This window comes from Triticum aestivum, chromosome 7B (genome assembly GCF_018294505.1).
Source record: "Triticum aestivum cultivar Chinese Spring chromosome 7B, IWGSC CS RefSeq v2.1, whole genome shotgun sequence".
NCBI classification, from domain to species: domain Eukaryota; kingdom Viridiplantae; phylum Streptophyta; class Magnoliopsida; order Poales; family Poaceae; genus Triticum; species Triticum aestivum.
This window is the reverse complement of record NC_057813.1, coordinates 580,052,815-580,069,692: the sequence shown is the minus strand read 5'-3', so window position 1 is coordinate 580,069,692 and position 16,878 is coordinate 580,052,815. Positions and strand designations below refer to the sequence as shown.

Genomic DNA, 16,878 nt, shown 5'->3' with positions numbered 1-16,878 from the left:
AAGATAAGAAATAAAAATTTCTAAATTCTCGGATGGCTTAGAAAAGGAGCAGTAAATATGTTTTCTTCAAAACAATAAAGCTTGCTGGATACAGTAGGAAAAATGAAGGGGCCATTTCAGGTCTATGCAGGGTGGAATGTAGAGCCATTTGCATCAGTAATCTACAGTGGTTGTAAAGAGATTAAAATTTTGCTCACCCGCAAAAAAAAAGAGATTAAAATTTTGCTACAACACTCACCACAAAAAGAAAAACTTTTGCTACAACAGAAATCTTCAATTAGAGCACACATGCTTCCCCCCTCCATGCAGTGGGGCAAATGATCGCCCTGCGCAAGAACTATGAGCTGCTACGGAGGGGTGGGCGCACCAATTATTTGGCCTCCATCCAAATGAGCACCACGTCTGGGTCAACGACCAATATTTTGGCAGCGCGTCTCGGAGCAATAATCTAAACAGCCCGATATATCTCCTGCCTGCAGCTTATGAAAATGTTGGGAAGCGTATCTACCAACCGTAGGAGTCCACGTATACTTACAATGCACGGTTAAGGTTGTTACAATCATACTCCCTCTGTCTCAAAATAAGTGTCACAACTTTGCACTAATTTTAGTAAAAAGTTGTACTAAAGCTGAGACACTTATTTTGGAACGGAGGGACTATCATACAAATTGCACTCCAAGTTTATCTACATGTCAGAGGCGGGTAGAACCCTAACCAACATAAGTATCTAGATATCTTAACAAAGCTCCCACCAGCCTGTGCCATACTTCTTTGCAAGATGTGGCAGAAGAACCATCTTCTTAACTGCAAGGTCAATCAATACAAGTTACACATTTACAGTGAGTCAGAAGAGATATTTTTTAACCAGCAAGTCAAAGGAGATTTAGGAAAAAATAAGGGCATGGTGTTTGGGAGTACTTTCTTACAAGCTGGTTTGAGAAATTTTTTTGTGGGGGGGCTTGAGATTTCCTAACATGTACTATTTGTGAAAAACTAAACTGACCATAACCACGGTTTGCTCAAGGTATTCACAGTGTACATATGGAGATTACCAGCTTCAGAATCGAAGGAGTCAAAACTCTGGATGTCAGGTATATGCTCAACAATGTCACTGTCATCCGCATGCAGCCTATCCATGAACTCCTTTCGCATATCTGTTAGAACCATCTTCTGTAGTGTCTTAATGTGCTTGATGCCTCGAGGCACTATCTTCAGACTCTTTAGACCAACAATCTCCAAAGTATGTAGAACCTTCATTGTGCCTTCCTCAATCTCAATCGAATTTAAACGTTCCATGTCAACTAATGCAAGAGAACTGAGCTTGGGAAACCATCCTGCACGAAATGTTAATTGTTCCCCATCATAAGTTCTGCAAAGATTCAGATACACTAGATTCAGCGTGTGAGCAAAGGAGTTAATAGGATCTTTCTTCAGACAAGAACAATCAAGTTTCAACGCAGCGAGCTTCTCAAAACTTGCAAACATCTGCGGGAGCACTCCCTCATACAACCTCCCTCTCAACCAAAAAAACTTCAGATTTCGCAAGGGCTTTATCTTTATCAGATTAAGAACCTCATCCTTGCTGTTTGCAAAAATAACCAACCTACTGAGGCTAGGCATCCTGGCCAAGGAGTCCCATAACTCTGCAATGTAGTTTTGACGCATTTTCATTATAGCGAAACTTCTCATCAGTGTCAACTCACCGAGCTGCGTAAGTAGGTCTTTATTGGCCGAAACAGATTGTAAGCTTTGCAGATTCTTTAGACGGCTAATATTGCCAGGGATATTTGTAGCAGAAAAGCAGTCAAATATCCTTTCTTGAACATCACGGAGCATGTATACATACAGATGCCTCAATTTAGTAAGGTTTGTTATTTCCCATGGCAGCTGCTCCACGTAGGTGAACCGCAGGTCTAAAACTTGTAGGTTCGTAAGTTTACCGAGCGATGCTGGTATATGCTTAACCTTTGTGTGAGCTAAATCCAAATAGTGCAAATTAAGCAAGTCTGGGACAACAGCCGGCACTTGATGAATGTTAGCAAACCTTAGACACAGGACACGGATCAGTCTGAAATTTGATGAAATGTCATATATCCAAGAGGATGCAACTTGTGTGTCAAATAAGATTAAAGATCGGATCCGTGACGCTGCAGCAACCTTTAGAGACCGAGCATGCTTCTGAACAAACAAGCGGCGGACTTCAGAGTTAACCTGGGTTATACCAGGGTCACCGTATACGACAGCAAACTTCTCTCTGTTTGCAACAATCAGACATGCATCGCGCACAAGGTCATGCATTTGAAATGAGCTAGCTCTTCCATGAACATTCCTTTCTGCAACTTCAAGAAGAGAACGACGAGTGAGCTCCTTTAGGTAACACTCAGCAACTTCCTCCATTGTTGTCCCGGCACCTCTTTCCTCAACAAGACCTTCTGCGACCCAAAGCCTGCAGATCCATCTTCTTTTAACCTTGTAGTCTTCAGGGAAAAGGCTGCAGTATAGGAAGCAATTCTTTAAATGACTTGGGAGATCATTCAAGCTGAGATTCAGAACACTCATAATCCAACTGAGCTCTGGATTGTTAGCTAGTTGCCAGCTAAGTTGGTTGTGGAGAGAACTCCACTCTTGCTCCTCTAGTTCTCGGTACGACAAAAGGCTCCCAACTGCGACGATAGCCAGTGGAAGTCCTTGGCACTTCTTCACAATTTTATCTGCCCAAGGCCTCAGATTTAGTGGACATATTTTGTCTTCTAATCTACGGAATGCCTTTTGACAGAATAGGTCCCATGCTTCAGCATAAGGAAGAACTTTAAGCTCCACAACAAATCCGTCATTTGCTAAGGAAGCAACATCCTTTTTGCGAGTTGTCACTAGCACTCTACTTCCATGATTATTTATTACAAGTGCACGCTTCAAAAATAACCAGTCATCTCTATCCCATACATCATCCAAGACAATCATATATTTCTTGTCCTGTAGGTAGCTCTGAAGTTCCTCAATTAGTCTTACACGACTCATAGTCTCGATACCACTGGCCATGTAGGCTCTTTGGTCCATCAGTTGCTTCATGATTTGCCTCAGTAGGTCTTCAACTAGATAATTCTGAGATAAAGTCACCCACACATGACAGTCAAACATTCTGATAATCTGTTGATTTTTGTAGATACTGCTTGCTATGGTTGTTTTTCCTAGACCTCCCATGCCAAGGATGGACATGATCAATCGGTCTTGTCGCTCTGTGAGTAGCCATTGTGTCAACATACTTATTTCACTGGCATTGCCCACTAACTCAGTATCATCAGATAGATAAGAAGAATCTGATAGAGAGAGCTGCCTGGCATATTGTAGTGTGCTACTCCTGCCCGGTTCTCCTACAGAAATTCCATAACGATCTTTCATTGTAGTGAGCCGCTGAATTCGAGTTTCTACTTGATCAATCTGGCTTGACAGGTTCCGCCATGCTGCAAAGCTCTTAGCCTGATGGAATTTCCTCTTGAAGAATCCGTCTATGCCAGCAGCTTGCGAAGTGAGGAAAGTATACTCGTCAATGATATCTTCTACCTGATGGGCAACATCTCTAACTTGGTCCAGCCAGGCATCAAATGTCTTGTCACCAACATTCTGTGCGCTAACCTGGCCAATAAATGCCTGCAGAATCATGAACTCGCCCTCGATCTGTTTCATGCCATGCTCGAAATCCGTCAGAACCGATGCTGCCTCCACTACCTCTGTGCTCAGCTTCTCTGACGCCGCTCCTCCGAGGGAGAGAGCAATTTTTCTGAGAACAAGAAATAGGGTGTCTGCCATGTGTGATCCCCTCAAAATGTTAGCACAGCAGACTAGCACGACATCATTGAAGAAGCTTCATGTAAATGCAGATCTGCAATCATTTGGAGTAAATTGAAATGACAGAATCAGTCATGACATCGTATGGCTGCAGGGATAAGCATCACAGGTCACTGCAAAGGCCAGCCACAGTTACCTGTTCCTGGAATTCTCCATGTGACAATCATGTGTAGGATGGATGAACTGCTAGTGAATTTATCTTCTCGGCAGCCTGTTTTGCCAGAGTAACAACAGATGAGCACAAAACATGATTGCATCTGACACTAACAATAGCGGCTAAGCTACTAAGATATCGAGACATAGGTTGTACTGTACTTCTACGTGTCATGTGAAGCATGTCAGAAGAGGGAGCTGCACGATCATGCATGAATTAGCCGCATGCTCGAGTGTTCCATTATGGTGTGGCTTTTACTGATGAAGTTTCCCCATGCATCTCAGTTTTTCTTTCTTTCTTTATGAAAACAGGGGATCCCTCCAATTTCTATTGTAAGAAACCAGCTAGTAGCTACAAGGAAAACAGGAACAGAAAGGAGTTCCAGCTCTTCCTCTGGACTGTAGGAAAGCATCACATCTACGTAGTACACTGAAATAGTCATGTCAGCTGTTTTGACTGACAGTGCGTAGACTTAGTTTCACATGTCCCGGCGCGTTAGATCTACCCAAAACAAGATGATCCAGGATGCTACGGCGAACGATTTCATATCCTCGCCTAGACATTCGAAAGGAAGAGCGCTGATTTGGTGGCCGGGGAGCAGAGATGAGGTGAGGAGATTACCGCCGGGGAGAAACGACAGAGAAAGGTTCTCGTGCTCGCCGGCGCCGAAGAGGCCGCTCCTTGACCCCTCTCGGCTCTGGCGTGAGGCTAGGGCGCGGCGATGGTGGTGCCGCACTGCCGCCCTATCGTCTGGGAAAAGTTTTGCCGCGACAGCGCCGCTGAAAATGCGAGGACGAGGCGATACAGCGGTTGCCGCCCCTGCCTTCGGGGTTGACCACAATGAACGCCATTAGACTGCACGGAGTGTTTTGATTTAAAGGATTTTCTTTACGCGAAAACTTTCAATCTACTATCAAGTCACTACAATTAATACCAGAAATAATAAAAATATCCATATACTACTCCCTCCGTCCGGAAATACTCGTCGGAAAAATGGATGTATTTAGACGTATTTTAGTTCTGGATACATCCATTTTTATCAACTAGCAAACATGCCCGTGCGTTGCAACGGGAGACAAAAAAGTTACACGCCAGCCAAATAAGTATGACTCAATACCCCAAATTATGAGTGTTCTTTATTTTCACATGGTGGCTCACCATGTTTCCACTTATCTTTCTTCCCACACCCTCGTTGATGATGTACACGATATGCATGTGATCGCAATACATTTGACGTGGTAAATCCCAAGGCAATGAGCTTGCCACTGCATGGCACGCACGCTACAGATTGTTTAAAACTTTAAAAACAAATTTCATGGACCACAAACTACTCCTAGCGCCTAGACATAAAAAGACTTTCCAAAAACTACCCAAATCCTAGACATGAAAGACTTTTGAATCGACGAACATTTTTTCTAATCGAGAAACATTTGTTTTAAAATTTTGGGCATTTTTTAAATGCATGAACATTTGTTTTGTTCAGACGAACATTTTTTGAAATGCATGAATTGTTTTCGAATTCATGAACATTTGTTTTGTTCAGACGAACATTTTTTGAAATGCATGCATATTTTTTGAATTGATGAACATTTTTTGAGTTAGCAAACCATGTTTCCACTTATCTTTCTTCCCACACCCTCGTTGATGATGTACACGATATGCATGTGATCGCAATGCATTTGACGTGGTAAATCCCAAGGCAATGAGCTTGCCACTGCATGGCACGCACGCTAGAGATTGTTTAAAACTTTAAAAACAAATTTCATGGACCACAAACTACTCCTAGCGCCTAGACATAAAAAGACTTTCCAAAAACTACCCAAATCCTAGACATGAAAGACTTTTGAATCGACGAACATTTTTTCTAATCGAGAAACATTTGTTTTAAAATTTTGGGCATTTTTTAAATGCATGAACATTTGTTTTTCTCAAAGCTTGCAACCTTTTGTAATTTGAAAATCTCGAATTAATTTAAAGAAGGAAAAACAAAAACAGAAATGAGAAAAGAAAAAACGAAATGAAAACAGAATAGGGGCGTCACGCCCCACGGGCCGGCCCATGAACGCGTATGTGGGAGGGAGGAGGTGCTTGACAAAAAGGTAGAGGAAATAGGACGACCCTGGGGATCGAACCCAGGTCTGCGCGGTGGAGAAGATATGCTTTAACCACTGAGCTGGTAGAGCGTCTGTGACATGCCCGGGGTATTTATTTTATAAACTCCTGTGCGCGACGATGACTTTGAAAAAATCGAATCGTTTTCTTGACTTATGAGTGGCACAGCGGGTAATTTATAGCAACTTTAAGGGTATTTTTTTTGACGGACGACCAGAAGCACTATTTGCTTTATTAGTAGGGAATCAATTTCTCCGACAAGTATTTTCGAACGGAGGGAGTACCTAGCAACGACTACCAACACTGAAGCGAGCCGAAGGCGCGTCGCCGTCATCGCCTCTCCCTCGTCGTCGTCGAAGCCGGGCAAAACTTGTCTCTACTCCTAATGGAGCAGTTGGTGAATAGTCTCCACGGTTTATTTTCGCTGGTTTTTTTTGTCTCTCCTCCCACCACCCCCTCCGATCCTGATCCATCGGTTTATTTTTCTCTCCACTCTTTATTACAACTAGGACTTTCCTAATGTATAACAAATCACGGATCTAACTTCCTTAAATTACTCATATCAATCGATTCTTTTTATTGGTTCAATTTGTTTTAGGAAACAAATAACAAATTTTTAAGAAACAAATAATAGATTTGAATCTAACTTTCCTAACTTATCTAAATCAATCGATTTCTCTCATTAGTGAAATTTGTTTTAGAAAACAAATAACAGACACGTTACAAACTTTCCTCCCAATAAATAGTTTCTTAACATTTGCTAACTTTCCTAATCAAACACTTCACAAACGGGCAGGTACTGATATCATGTTACCAAACAATAAAATGCCATTTGCATAGAAATCGGTTTAAAATTCTAACTTTCCTAAATTTTTACCTTTCCTTGATAACATCCAATATTTCATATGTTTTCCACCTATTGAAGGAAATCACCCCTCCATCGATATTAGCATTTTTTTTGAAATGAGATCTCCAGGTTATGATTTTTTTGCGATTCTTTCCAATTGTGACCTCTCCTTCCGCTCCGGCTCCTTCTCGCATAATCACCTCCACCACAGCCAGCTGACGCCACCCTAGACCTCTTGCCTCTCCACACCTTCTCCGCCACCTCCTCCTCGTACTCCATTGACAATCCCTCCGCCACGTTTGTCCACGGCAGTGTCGAGGGCATGGCGCAACAGCGTACCAGTGATAGAGCAGCGCATAGTAGCAGGAAGAAGCACGCAACAGGCGAGGCGAGCGGCCGACGATGGAGGGCAGAGATGCGGCCGGCGTGGCTGAGGGGCGGCCGGCAGAAGATGGGGCGAGCGCAGCCAGCGAGAGTGTGACGCGCGGCCAGGGTGTGCGTCGCGTGGAGCACAGTGGTGCGGTGGCTTTGGCGAGCGTGATGGCAACGGCGGGGCGACGGACGCGGTGTGGCACGTGCGTGGGCATGGGGAGCCAGAGAGGGAGTGGCCCCGCGGGCGCGGAAGAAGAGCTGAAGGCTCGGGCGTGGGCGCGCATAGGAGCGGGCATGTGCCACGGGGTCAATCCGAGGAGCTCAGTGGCTACCCCTGCTGTCACGCCCAATATGCGACCCTATCCAAAAGGAACTCGAAGGTCCCACCAAGGATAGACCCGCATATTGAAACGCTTTTGCAAGGTGGATATCATTACATCAACATTACATAATAGATAGGGATACATACAAAAGGCATACAATGCCACACGAATACAACATCATCTTACAAGAGAGCACCATCCGACTATGGATGAAACACAAACGGAAACTCAAACGACATCCACCCTGCTAGCCCAGGCTGCCGACCTGGAACCTATCCCTTGATCGAAGAAGCAGAAGAAGAACTCAACGCAAGCAAGTATCGCTCTCGCGTCATGACCATCGCAAAACCTGTACCTGCAACTGTTGTTGTAGTAATCTGTGAGCCACGAGGACTCAGCAATCCCATTACCATGGGTATCAAGACTAGCAAAGCTTAATGGGAAAGGAAGGGGTAAAGTGGTGAGGTTGCAGCAGCGACTAAGCATGATATGGTGGCTAACATACGCAAATAAGAGCGAGAAGAGAGCAAGCGGAACGGTCGTCAACTAGCAATGATCAAGAGGTGATCCTGAACTCCTACTTACGTCAAACATAACCCAGAAACCGTGTTCACTTCTCGGACTCCGCCGAAAAGAGACCATCACGGCTACACACACGGTTGATGCGGTTTAATTCGGATCTGGTGTCAAGTTATCTACAACCGGACATTAACAAATTCCCATCTGCCCATAACCGCGGGCACGACTTTCGAAAGTTTAAACCCTACAGGGGTGTCCCAACTTAGCCCATGATAAGCTCTCGCGATCAACGAAGGATATTCCTTCTCCCAGGAAGACCCGATCAGACTCGGAATCCCGGTTTACAAGACATTTCGATAATGGTAAAACAAGACCAGCAAAGCCGCCCGATGCGCCGACAATCCCGATAGGAGCTGCACATATCTCGTTCTCAGGGCAACACCGGATGAGACATCCTACAAGTAAAACCAAACCTCGAGTTTCCCCGAGGGGGCCCCGCAGTCTACTCGGTTCGGACCAACACTTAGACAAGCACTGGCCCGGGGGGGCTAAAATAAAGATGACCCTCGAGAGCGCGACTCCCAAGGGAAAAGTAGGTGGTGGTGAGGCAAATGGTAAAACCAAGGTTGGGCCTTGCTGGAGGAGTTTTATTCAAAGCGAACTGTCAAGGGGGTCCCATAAATCACCCAACCGCGTAAGGAACGCAAAATCCGGGAACATAACACCGGTATGACGGAAACTAGGGCGGCAAGAGTGGAACAAAACACCAGGCATAAGGCCAGGTCTTCCACCCTTTACCAAATATATAGATGCATTAAATAATATAAGAGATATTATGATATCCCAACATAATCCTGTCCACCATGGAGCAATCTTCAAACTTCACCTGCAACTAGCAACGCTATAAGAGACGTTGAGCAAAGCGGTAACATAGCCAAGCAACGGTTTGCTAGGAAGGGTGTCAAAGGTTAGAGGTTCATGGCAATTTGGGAGGCTTGAAGAACAAGTTATAGGAAGCGCAGCATAGCGATAGAACAAAGCCAACTAGCATAGCAATGATAGTAGTGAGATCCAGGGTAGCGGTCATCTTGCCTGAAATCCCGCTAGGAAGAAGAACAAGTCCATGAAGAAGATGAAGCCACGAAGACGAACCAAGCGTAGACGAACGAATCCTCACGATCGCAACGTAACGGGAACTATCCAGAAGAAGCACACAACACGGTAAACACACCACTCATAGGCAAGACAAGATGCACCACCAAGCATGATGCATGACAAGGCTATATGAAGCTACTCATGGCAAGAGATGATGCAAACAAGAACAACACATCAAAGCAAGTTTAAATGAGGCCGGGAACAGCAAATAACAATTCCGGTAAGTCCTCATATGTAAATTTCGAAGTTGGTCCAGATCTGAATAAACCTTATGTTCAAGTTGTTAAACAGCAAGTTAAGATGCACCAAGATGATCTACACGAGATTCTAGTCAAGTTACATATAAAGTTCATTTAGTTCGGAGCTACGGCCTAGAAGATATGAGCAAAACAAGTCAAACATGGCATTGATGCTAAATGCATACAAACATCAAGCAAACACACCAAAACAAGGATGCAACATGATAATATGAAGCTACATGCAAAAACAAGCAAGTTTCATATAGAGCACACACAAAACGGAGCAATGGTTCAACACATACACTCTATACAAGTTATAGCAACAATCTGTCCATAACAGCAACTAGGCATCTAGCAAGCATCAAAACAACATGCTACAGTACCACAACATAATAACAAAAGGCATGGGCATGAAGTACTGGTAAAGTATAACAAAACATGAACACTGAGCTATCTCCAGAAATCATTAGAACATGCTCAAACACACATGGCAAGATTGCAAATAATAACAGTTACAGACTTTAGCAGAAATAACATCAGGTTACAATGTTTAGAGCTATCAAACAACATGTTACAGGAACTTAACAGGGCAAACAAAGGCATGGCATGAATCTACTAATTGCATATAACAAAAGTTCCTTACTGACCATGAGCCAAAAGGGCACAGAAAATATGATGGCACCCATGTAAACATGGCAAGTTATATGACAGATTTATACATGGCAGGAACAACAATAAGTAGGCATGTTGATGAGCTTGAACCACTCACCACAGGGCAATACATGGCATGGCAAGTCAACCAACAGTAAGAAGACATGTTTATGAATCAAAGCATGTCAAGAGCAAGTTCATAGGGTGCATGGATCACTAACAACAATCATGGCAACATTGAACTTCATGTTAACAGGCTGACAGAAACATCATTTAGCAACTTTGGAGCAAGATATGAACAGTCTACAGCAAGCTATAAATGCAACCAGGGGCATGGATGGATAGATCATAACCATATGTACAAAACATCCTTACTGAAGTATCTCAAAATAAGCATGGATCTCTCTGTAGCATCAAGTTTACATGGCATAAAAATAACAGCAGAACAGGGACTGAAATCAGCAACATCACGAGGCCTAGTTTACATGCTTGTGCTAGTCACCACATTGATCACAAAAATACATGGTAAGCACCGCTGTAAAGATGGAATGGCATAGTTCAAGACATATGTAGGGCTCAAGTTCATAAGATGCACACATCAATCATGGCAAAAATGACAAAAGTGCATGTTCTGACAAGAACCTGAAACTAACATCACATAGCCCTCTTCCAACAGCATTTCAGGCATCAAGATGAGCTCAAATGAACATCATGCAATGGAATAAAATGAAGTACTCGTTGGGACGAACAATTTGACATATTACACGCACAAAATGGAGCTACATGCAAAAAGTTACAGGTACCACAATATGCACACATAAAATGGGTTTTCAGGGACTTAGTCATTTTTCAGGAAAAAAACAGAGTGAGTGCAGATTAGCTAAATAGCGCTGCGGGCGAGGGATAGGCCGACGGGGGCGCTCACCTTGTGGGCTACGGCCCAGGTCAGTGGAGCGGGCCGGCGCTGCTGATGGCCGCGGCTGGGCCGGTGTAGAAGGGGCACACACGGACAGCGACGGCCCACGCGCGGGATGGAGAGAGGCCATGGTGACCGACGGCGATGGCGCGACGGCGGGGCGGAGGAAGAGCTCGCCGGATCCGCCTGATCTGGGCGAAGTAGCGGCAGGGTAGGCCGGGAACCGGCCCGATCTGTCGCCGGGGGGGGGGGGCGGCGGGCGACGCCGGAACGGTGACGGCGGCGGAGCTGTGCGATGCGGTGGCTGGGACGAACGGCAGGCGCGGCGGGGCGGGATCCGGCGCAGGAGGCGCGGGTGAGGAGGCGACTTCCGACGAGGGACGCGGCGAGGACGGGCGCGGGGAGCCACGGGAAGGCGCGAGCGGCGGACGATGGCCATCGGCGGCGCTGGGGAGGATCTTGGGCGCGCGGGACGAGCCCCTGGCTCGGGCGCTCGCGGGCGCCTGTGGCTGCGACAGCGGGCGGCTCGTGCCCGGGCGGGCTCATGTGGGCCCGCGATGGGCTCGCGCGGGCCGGCGGCGGAGGGCGGCGGCGCCATCGGCGGGAGCCACGTGGCGCTTGCCGATTGGCTGCGGGCGGCGGGCGGACGCGTCCGGTCCAGATCGGACGTGTCCGACGGGCGAGAGGAGCGGGGCTAGGGTTTCGGGGGGAATTGATCCGAAAAATGGAGAGGGGAAGACGTTTTTATAGGTAGAGGGAGCTAGGAGAGTCCAAATGAGGTGCGGTTTTCACCCACACGATCGTGATCGAACGACCGATAGCATGGAGGGGAGTTTGCTGGGTTTTGGGGCAGTTTGGAGGGGGTTTTGGGCTGCAAACAAAAGAGGCTTTTGCGGTTACCCGGTTAACCGTTGGAGTATCAAACGAACTTGGCACGAAACTTGACAGGCGGTCTACCGGTGCTATACCAAGGCCGCTTGGCAAACCTCGGGCCATTCCAAGAATGTTTAACACCCTCTCACAACGAGAGACAAAAGGGGAACGCCGGAGGACATAGGAGTGCCGGATTGCAAAACGGACAACGGGGAAAATGCTCGGATGCATGAGACGAACACGTATGCAAAATGAAATGCACATGATGACATGATAAAATGCAACACACGAGCAAATGACATGGCAACTACGGCGAATAACTAGCAGACACCTGGCGCATCGAATCCGGGGCGTTACAACACTCCTCCACTAACAAGAGATCTTGTCCCGAGATCTTAGGACCGAGACGGAAGGGAAAAGGGATGATGTGAAACAAGAATGCAAGAGAAGAAGAAAAGAGTCGAGAGCACTCGGGAAGAAGAGAGGAACGACGATTATGACAGGGATCAAAAGCTCAACAAACAAGATAGACTCTGAAACCACTCCGGTTAGAACGAGATAAGAAACGAATAAGACTGAAAGGATTTAGGCAGCACTCCGGCTGAAACATGGAGGAATAGAACATGAACTAGAGAGGAAGGAATGATACTTGATCAACTCTTGAAGAAAGAATTAAATCATGAAGAACCACCATGAAGAACTCCGGTAACAAAAGGATGACGAGATAAAATTGAAAGATGAAAGAATAAGATTAAAGCTTGCGATGATTTAGATGGAGGTTCCGACGAAATGACCGAGGAAATATGAACTCCAGAAGAGAAAGATAGATCACTTGAAATCAAGAATTTATTCATCAAGAACAAACTCCGAAGGAAGGGATTACTCACTTGGATGAAATAAGAATAAGATTTATTGTATGCTTATCCTTCATCAAATTAAATTGATGATAAGCAATGGATTTAGCATACTAGTTATTCTTCTTGAAAAGGATTGAGAAATGACATATCGCAAACTTGAGAAGGTCTTCATGAACCACCGGTAGGATAGAAAAGAACGAATGGATTAAAATGATAATCAAGGAAAAAGAATCTTGAACGAACCACCGTAAGAATTTGGAAATGACTGACGAAAAAGAGAAATAATCACCGGGAAGAATTAGAAGAACAAATATGCTTGAGGGGATTTAGATACAAGGAAACGGGAAGAACTCGAGCTGATTAAAGAACACTTGAACGAAGCACCGGGAGAATATTGAGATGAACGAAGGGGCACGGATATAGAATAATTGGGGAATGAATCTGAAAACTTGGAACGAAGCAATATTCTAAAAGATGGCCTCCGGATGATCGAGAGGGAAAGCAACTCCTGAAATACTCCGGATGGGTGAAAAAGAATTGCACGACTAGAAACAATTTGAGCGGATAGCCTCAAGCTAGCGACATGAATCTTCGGAAGAACGGACAAGATTTAAGAGAAACTCTTCTTCGGTTATCAAAAGTTGAGAATGACGACGAGAAAGAACACCAAAATTTTTGAGATACTCCGGGAGAATGAAATGCGAAGAGGATGAGCCAATAATGAAAATGATTCGAAATCAATCTTGAAAAGGCAAATGACTGATGGGATCCATTCTGACATCACACTTGAAAAGAATGGAGAATAACTCCGGGGGAATTAGAAGAGTCAGGTAAGATCCTGGGAAAAACCTGTGGGTTAGGGCCCACTGAAGAGAAAAACACCGTTGGAAAGGGATGTTGAACCGATAGATGATGCACCGGAATGATTGAAATATTTGAATGAGGTGACAACCTCGAATTAATTGGAACACAGATGAACCTTCTGAGATGTCTTCCAAACTCCAGAATGATTGAATGGCGAGAGGCAAATGAACAAGGAGAACACTTGATCCAAGGAAAAGAATGTGATCAACCCGAAACACTTGAATTGAATCCACTGAAAAAGAAAAAGAGATGAAGAATGTCGAACAAAACGAGAATTCACCGGTTGAAACAATTGAGGGAAGACTGAAGAGGCTCCGTACGAATGAAATTGATGCTCGAAAGAGGCTCAGGGTCTGGGAAGAAGAGGGTGGGAGGGTGGGAAAACGAAGGCAACTGGGACGGGGAATCGACGAATATCTTGCAGAGAAAACACCAGTTGAAATCATTGAGGAGAGAGAGCAAAGACTTCGCACGAGTAGAATGGATACTCGATTACGGACTCCGGTTCCGAGAAGAAAAAGGGTGGGTGGGTGGGAAAACAAAACAACTGAGGATTGAACGCAAAGATGAAGGGGCTCGAGTCAACTTGACGAGAAATGCACCGGATGAAAAGAGCTGAGAACCAACTAACGGAAAACCCACTGCGTGAACCTAAAGAAAAATTTGAATGTGAAGAGGAGTAATTCAAAACACCTACGTCAAGATTCCTCACCAGAGCGACGAAGGGGCTGAGGAGTAAAAAGAATTCCTACTCTCCGATATAACTAGACTCCAAAAACAGTTTTCTTCTAGACTCAACAACGGCCAAACTACACGATCAAATAAGGGGGCTCCTAGGGTCGGTCGAGGCTCTGATACCAACTTGTCACGCCCAATATGCGACCCTATCCAAAAGGAACTCGAAGGTCCCACCAAGGATAGACCCGCATATTGAAACGCTTTTGCAAGGTGGATATCATTACATCAACATTACATAATAGATAGGGATACATACAAAAGGCATACAATGCCACACGAATACAACATCATCTTACAAGAGAGCACCATCCGACTACAGATGAAACACAAATGGAAACTCAAACGACATCCACCCTGCTAGCCCAGGCTGTCGACCTGGAACCTATCCCCTGATCGAAGAAGCAGAAGAAGAACTCAACGCAAGCAAGTATCGCTCTCGCGTCATGACCATCGCAAAACCTGTACCTGCAACTGTTGTTGTAGTAATCTGTGAGCCACGAGGACTCAGCAATCCCATTACCATGGGTATCAAGACTAGCAAAGCTTAATGGGAAAGGAAGGGGTAAAGTGGTGAGGTTGCAGCAGCGACTAAGCATGATATGGTGGCTAACATACGCAAATAAGAGCGAGAAGAGAGCAAGCGGAACGGTCGTCAACTAGCAATGATCAAGAGGTGATCCTGAACTCCTACTTACGTCAAACATAACCCAGAAACCGTGTTCACTTCTCGGACTCCGCCGAAAAGAGACCATCACGGCTACACACACGGTTGATGCGGTTTAATTCGGATCTGGTGTCAAGTTATCTACAACCGGACATTAACAAATTCCCATCTGCCCATAACCGCGGGCACGACTTTCGAAAGTTTAAACCCTACAGGGGTGTCCCAACTTAGCCCATGATAAGCTCTCGCGATCAACGAAGGATATTCCTTCTCCCAGGAAGACCCGATCAGACTCGGAATCCCGGTTTACAAGACATTTCGATAATGGTAAAACAAGACCAGCAAAGCCGCCCGATGCGCCGACAATCCCGATAGGAGCTGCACATATCTCGTTCTCAGGGCAACACCGGATGAGACATCCTACAAGTAAAACCAAACCTCGAGTTTCCCCGAGGGGGCCCCGCAGTCTACTCGGTTCGGACCAACACTTAGACAAGCACTGGCCCGGGGGGGCTAAAATAAAGATGACCCTCGAGAGCGCGACTCCCAAGGGAAAAGTAGGTGGTGGTGAGGCAAATGGTAAAACCAAGGTTGGGCCTTGCTGGAGGAGTTTTATTCAAAGCGAACTGTCAAGGGGGTCCCATAAATCACCCAACCGCGTAAGGAACGCAAAATCCGGGAACATAACACCGGTATGACGGAAACTAGGGCGGCAAGAGTGGAACAAAACACCAGGCATAAGGCCAGGTCTTCCACCCTTTACCAAATATATAGATGCATTAAATAATATAAGAGATATTATGATATCCCAACATAATCCTGTCCACCATGGAGCAATCTTCAAACTTCACCTGCAACTAGCAACGCTATAAGAGACGTTGAGAAAAGCGGTAACATAGCCAAGCAACGGTTTGCTGGGAAGGGTGTCAAAGGTTAGAGGTTCATGGCAATTTGGGAGGCTTGAAGAACAAGTTATAGGAAGCGCAGCATAGCGATAGAACAAAGCCAACTAGCATAGCAATGATAGTAGTGAGATCCAGGGTAGCGGTCATCTTGCCTGAAATCCCGCTAGGAAGAAGAACAAGTCCATGAAGAAGATGAAGCCACGAAGACGAACCAAGCGTAGACGAACGAATCCTCACGATCGCAACGTAACGGGAACTATCCAGAAGAAGCACACAACACGGTAAACACACCACTCATAGGCAAGACAAGATGCACCACCAAGCATGATGCATGACAAGGCTATATGAAGCTACTCATGGCAAGAGATGATGCAAACAAGAACAACACATCAAAGCAAGTTTAAATGAGGCTGGGAACAACAAATAACAATTCCGGTAAGTCCTCATATGTAAATTTCGAAGTTGGTCCAGATCTGAATAAACCTTATGTTCAAGTTGTTAAAGAGCAAGTTAAGATGCACCAAGATGATCTACATGAGATTCTAGTCAAGTTACATATAAAGTTCATTTAGTTCAGAGCTACGGCCTAGAAGATATGAGCAAAACAAGTCAAACATGGCATTGATGCTAAATGCATACAAACATCAAGCAAACACACCAAAACAAGGATGCAACATGATAATATGAAGCTACATGCAAAAACAAGCAAGTTTCATATAGAGCACACACAAAACGGAGCAATGGTTCAACACATACACTCTATACAAGTTATAGCAACAATCTGTCCATAACAGCAACTAGGCATCGAGCAAGCATCAAAACAACATGCTACAGTACCACAAC

At 45.2% G+C, this 16,878-nt stretch overlaps 1 protein-coding gene across 1 annotated transcript; it reads right to left on the bottom strand.

Moving 5' to 3' along the window:
* Nucleotides 1–287: 287 nt before the first annotated feature.
* Nucleotides 288–4,816, bottom strand: LOC123163036 (disease resistance protein RPM1-like). The gene is made up of 4 exons (XM_044580794.1): nucleotides 4,622–4,816; nucleotides 3,983–4,057; nucleotides 1,053–3,880; nucleotides 288–804 (listed from the first exon to the last, which is right to left on the bottom strand). The coding sequence occupies exons 3-4, from the start codon at nucleotides 3,805–3,807 to the stop codon at nucleotides 737–739; spliced, it is 2,823 nt and encodes a 940-aa protein (XP_044436729.1). The 5' UTR covers nucleotides 3,808–3,880; nucleotides 3,983–4,057; nucleotides 4,622–4,816; the 3' UTR covers nucleotides 288–736.
* Between the last annotated feature and the right edge of the window lie 12,062 nt (nucleotides 4,817–16,878).